Source organism: Buceros rhinoceros, unplaced genomic scaffold (assembly GCF_000710305.1).
Source record: "Buceros rhinoceros silvestris isolate BGI_N320 unplaced genomic scaffold, ASM71030v1 scaffold28236, whole genome shotgun sequence".
Lineage (NCBI taxonomy): Eukaryota > Metazoa > Chordata > Aves > Bucerotiformes > Bucerotidae > Buceros > Buceros rhinoceros.
The window spans coordinates 2886-7499 of record NW_010416219.1 but is presented as its reverse complement, the minus strand read 5'-3'; the positions used below and the strand labels follow the sequence as shown (position 1 = coordinate 7499).

At 55.9% G+C, this 4614-nt stretch overlaps 1 protein-coding gene across 1 annotated transcript in view; it reads right to left on the bottom strand.

Annotated features, from left to right (window-relative positions):
- LOC104494850 (calpain-1 catalytic subunit) overlaps positions 1-4614 on the bottom strand; it is a gene marked incomplete at its 5' end in the record, with an annotated part of 9718 nt that overhangs the window by 2227 nt on the left and 2877 nt on the right. The window contains 12 exons of the mRNA XM_010137737.1: positions 379-443; positions 542-599; positions 953-1018; positions 1490-1529; positions 1653-1864; positions 2130-2141; positions 2356-2525; positions 2724-2884; positions 3277-3351; positions 3540-3625; positions 3712-3795; positions 4344-4512. Of these exons, the coding sequence (XP_010136039.1) occupies positions 379-443; positions 542-599; positions 953-1018; positions 1490-1529; positions 1653-1864; positions 2130-2141; positions 2356-2525; positions 2724-2884; positions 3277-3351; positions 3540-3625; positions 3712-3795; positions 4344-4512 (1198 nt within the window). The remainder of the gene's footprint in view (positions 1-378; positions 444-541; positions 600-952; positions 1019-1489; positions 1530-1652; positions 1865-2129; positions 2142-2355; positions 2526-2723; positions 2885-3276; positions 3352-3539; positions 3626-3711; positions 3796-4343; positions 4513-4614) is intronic.

Sequence of the window (4614 nt, the reverse complement as noted above, 5' to 3'; positions counted from 1 at the left end):
TCTCTCTTTCCCTTCCAGGAACACCTCGAAGGCTAGGTGGCATCACAGCACATCATGCTGGGGAGCCTGTGGGGAAGGGAAGCACAGGGAGTTTCCTCCTGGAGGGGAAGGTTGAACATCTGAATGAAGCTGGGCTGGGCTTCTAGTGGAGGAGCTAGAACCCAAAGCAAGCAGGGGAACTGATAACCTTTTCCAAAAAACCTCTGCTAAACCAGAGGTGTAGGGCAGTTGGCCTTGAAGCCACAAGGACCCGTTCCTTCCCCTGGCTGAACAGCCCCAGAAGGGCCAGAGAGTCAAGCCCAAGCTCCTGCAGAGAAGCCTTGCTGCCAGGCTGAGCATCAGGGAAGCTGGGCCCTGGCCACAGTGCCAAGAGGATACATCCATCAGGTTGACCATGTTGCGGCAGGAGTCCAAGCTGAATCCATCAGTCTTCAGATCTTTGTCTGAGGAGGAAGGAGGAGGTTGAGCCCATGCATCAAAACCCAACCTGCTGAGCAAGTTTAGGCTGTGGGGAGCAAAGGGTGGGAGGGGTAGCACTTACGCCTAGCGATTACTCTGTTCAGAATAGTCCGGAGCTCGAAGACACTGATTTCCATATCCTGCAGCAGGAGCAGAGTTAGCAGCACCCCTTGCCTGCTCTCTACCATACTTGAGGACATTACCCCACTCCTGCCTAAACATCTCTGCTTCAGTCACAAAACATCAGGGTGCCACTGCACTTCCTGCATAGCCAGAAGAGTCTGGGCCACAGCTGGATGCCCCTTCCTCAAATCTGCTCCTGTCACACCGACCCTGGGGGCAGCTGGGCTGAGCCACGGCTGAGATTGCCTGGTTTGCAAAATGGGACGGAGCAAGCATGGGGAGGGCTGGAGCTCTCATGGCCAGAGGTCCCGTCCCATCCCATCCCCTCCTCAGGCCAGGGCCCCCCAGAGCTTAGTGCAGCCATACCCACCTCCCCTGCCAGCTGCTGGAACATATTCTTGAAGCCATCCTCTATGTCATCCTCAGTTATTTCCTCCTGTGGTGATGGAGGCCAGAAAGAAGAGGTTAGTGGTCAAACCCGAACTCTGCCCTGCCTCCTAGGCTCAGCAAACACAAACTGGAAAGGAAACTCTCCTCCGTTCCTCTCATCTTTGTAACTTACCACATCCCAGTCGCCTAGACCCTGCCAGCACCTGTTCAGCCACAGCGACATCCCCAACGCAGGCAGCCACCTCCTGCCTGCAGCAGCTCTCCCCTCCCAAGCCCCAGAGCCTTAGCACCAACCGAGCCCTGCCTCCTAGGCTCAGCAAACACAAACTGGAAAGGAAACTCTCCTCCGTTCCTCTCATCTTTGTAACTTACCACATCCCAGTCGCCTAGACCCTGCCAGCACCTGTTCAGCCACAGCGACATCCCCAACGCAGGCAGCCACCTCCTGCCTGCAGCAGCTCTCCCCTCCCAAGCCCCAGAGCATTAGCACCAACCGAACCAAAGTGGCGGTTCCTACCTCATCTGCCAGATCTGCCGAGATCTCCTCATCCAGCTCCCTGGGGGCAGACAGGAGGAAAATAAAGTGATGAGCAGGTTGCCCAGCCAGCAGCCTGCCTGCAATGGGGAAATGTCCCACTGCTTAGAGACACAGGGCATCTCCTGATCAGGCAGGGACTCACTCCGTGTCTGACTGCTTCTCAGTGAAGACCCGCAGGATGAAGTCGGCCTCCTTGTGTGGCTCGAAGGTGGAGGGCACAATGATGTACTCGCCTGGGGGCAGCCGTATCTGGTTGCTCACCTCCCGCAGGTTGATGAAGGTCTCAGACCGGGCCCGTGACTGGTTTCGCAGGAAGAAGTCCTTCTTCAAGTGCACGTTTTGGCTGCCCTGGGCCTGGGAGAATGAACACACTTGTGGATCGCAGCCCCGCAATGGGGAAGACCCACAGGGAATGTCAGCAGCAAAGCCGGCTCCCTCAGGCAGGACATCCCTGCCCTGCCCATCCCAGCAGAAGCCATCCCTCCCGCATGGAGGTGCCCAGCACCCATTAGCAGGTTGGAGCTCCAGGTGCACATGAGTACGTGCACGTGCATTAACCAATCCCTGCCCACTCCTGTGCTCCCCTTCAAGAGGGGCTATGCTCCGGCTCAGGATGTACCTCCTCAGGAACCTGCAGGGAGGAGAAAAAAGGGAAAAATAATCAGAATCCCAGTACCTGCCCCCATCCCCCACAGCTGCAGAGAGTATGAAATGGGGGACATTAACGCACACACTGGCTAAAGCAGGTGGGAAAAGTTTCCCTGAGGACTGGGGTGCCAGGTCAATGTGGGACTGGCAGGGCTGAGCTGGTCCCACGGAAGCAGCGTAGGGAGGACAGGGGTTACCTCGTAGACTGCGAAGCCGATGGTGTGCATGTCACCCCCAACCCGCCGCTCTCGCCGACGGTGCTTCTGCATCAGAGCTACCAGGAAGCTGCAGGCAACCTCGTCGTCCCCAGGGTCATCATCCTCTTCCAGCAGCCTGATCTTAAACTGGGGGTTGATCCAGAATGTTGCTGGAAGAGGATGTGTGGATGACATAACCAGCTACCAGGAAGCTGCAGGCAACCTCGTCGTCCCCAGGGTCATCATCCTCTTCCAGCAGCCTGATCTTAAACTGGGGGTTGATCCAGAATGTTGCTGGAAGAGGATGTGTGGATGACATACCCAGCTCCACCACACTGCCAAGACTGGAGATGTAGAGGCAGAGATACCTGGGTGATTCCTGCAGCCCCCCGCAGTGCTTCCCCGGCGCCACGTGCCCTCATACACCTGTGTGTGCCATCTGCTGAGCTCATCCTTGGTGAGGGCATCAGGGGTCAGGTTGCAGATCTCCAGCCTGGAGAACTCCCTCATGAAGTCCCGAAAGGACATCCTGTGGGAGGCAGGCAGGGGCTGAGGCCAAGGCACCACTGGGAGCGAGGGGGAGAGAAGAGCGCAAGCAGCTCTGGACCCAGCCTACGTTTTGGGAGATTTAAGTGACAGCAAGATCTTTTACCCTGAGCAGTTATAGGTCATTTAAAGCCTGCTGTTGGATTTAGGGAAGAAGGGATGCTTACCCTTCCTAGATTTTTATTTTGCATTTATTCTGGCTGAATTTTGGAGGAAAATTCAGATACGAAAACACCAGTAGGCTCTCCGGTGCTGGAAACCCAGCTCATTAGAGGCAGGTCATGTGTTTCAGATGATCACTGATCTCTCCCCAGCTCCTCTGGTCCTTCCCAGACTGGATGCTGAAGAAGAGGAGCACTTTGCTCTGGTACTCACCAGAACTCTCCATCCTCCATCTTTAGCTGCAGCTCTTCCCTGTCGCCAGGGTCAATGTTGTTCCACTCAGAGGAGCTGGAGTAGAGAAGAGAGACAGTTAGATGAGGACTACTCGAGGTTGAACTGAGAGCACTTCAGAGCTGGCTCTCAACTGCCCTCTTTTCTGATGCAAAGGGCACTGCACACTGTGAACACGCCCTCGGCAGCACCGTGCACTAAACTGCTGTGTGTGCAGTGCCCACTGGCACATCGGCCCGACTCACCCATCGCTCCAGGCTCCAGTCCACTCTACCTGACCCCAGGGGTTCCTGATGCGGATGAGCTGTTCCTGCTGCCCCCGGTAGTTCACCTGCCAGTCACCAGACACAGAAGGTTGATCCCATGCCACTGCCCAGGTTATTTTATTGCTATCGAAGTCTCATCTAGCCAACTCACGTCTCTGAAGGCTGTGACAGAATAGGCGTGGCCCTTCACCAGCTTCTTGAAGGTCACTGCTTCCATATCAAAGGCACTTGTGATCTGAAGAGAACATGCAAAGCTCAAGTGAATATGATTAAATTAACGTTGTCCTATCCCTATCCCTTCCCTCCATCCTGAGGAGAATTCCCCTTGCTTTGCACTGCTCCAGCCAAGAGAAGCGGCGGGTAGCTCCCTGTGCTCAAAGGCTGCTGGCTGAGGACAATTTGAAGGGAGTTTCCCTGCCAGAGGGCCCTGAAGATCCATCAGGGAACCAACCAAACCTCAGGAAGGAAACTTCAGAAAGGATTTCATGAGAGTGAGGGGATGTAAAACCCTGCTCCACGTAATTCATAGACACAAGACATGGCCAGAGCTATAGGCAGACACTTGCTCCATTCAAAGGAGCCCGTTCACAGAAGCTGGGCTGCAGCCCACGCACAGTCCCTGCGCTGCCACACTGGCTTTCGAAAGGTTGCTCTGCTAAGCGGGGAAAGAAGTAGCCTCCCACCCAGAGTCCCAGCGAGGGGACTGCTGACACTTAGGCTGCACGGCCTTGTTTTGGCCATCGCTGGGGCAGAGCCCCTGACTCATCCCAGTGTACCGCTTACATCGATGGAGCAGCCCAGCAGGGACCCTCTCTCCAGTGCCTTGCGGATAATGTGGCCCATGTTGCGTGGCGGTCGCTTGAGGTCATACATCTCTGCCACGCCACCGGTAAAGTCCTCGAAGCCCTCGGTGGTGCTGCCCCCTGAAAGTGCCTCGTAGCAGCCATTCAGCCTAAGCAATGGACAATGAGGGACACATGAGGTGACAAGGACATAGCACACTGCTGCTCCTCAGGCACCTCGCACAAGGAGGGCCAGGGAAAGAAAAGACCCC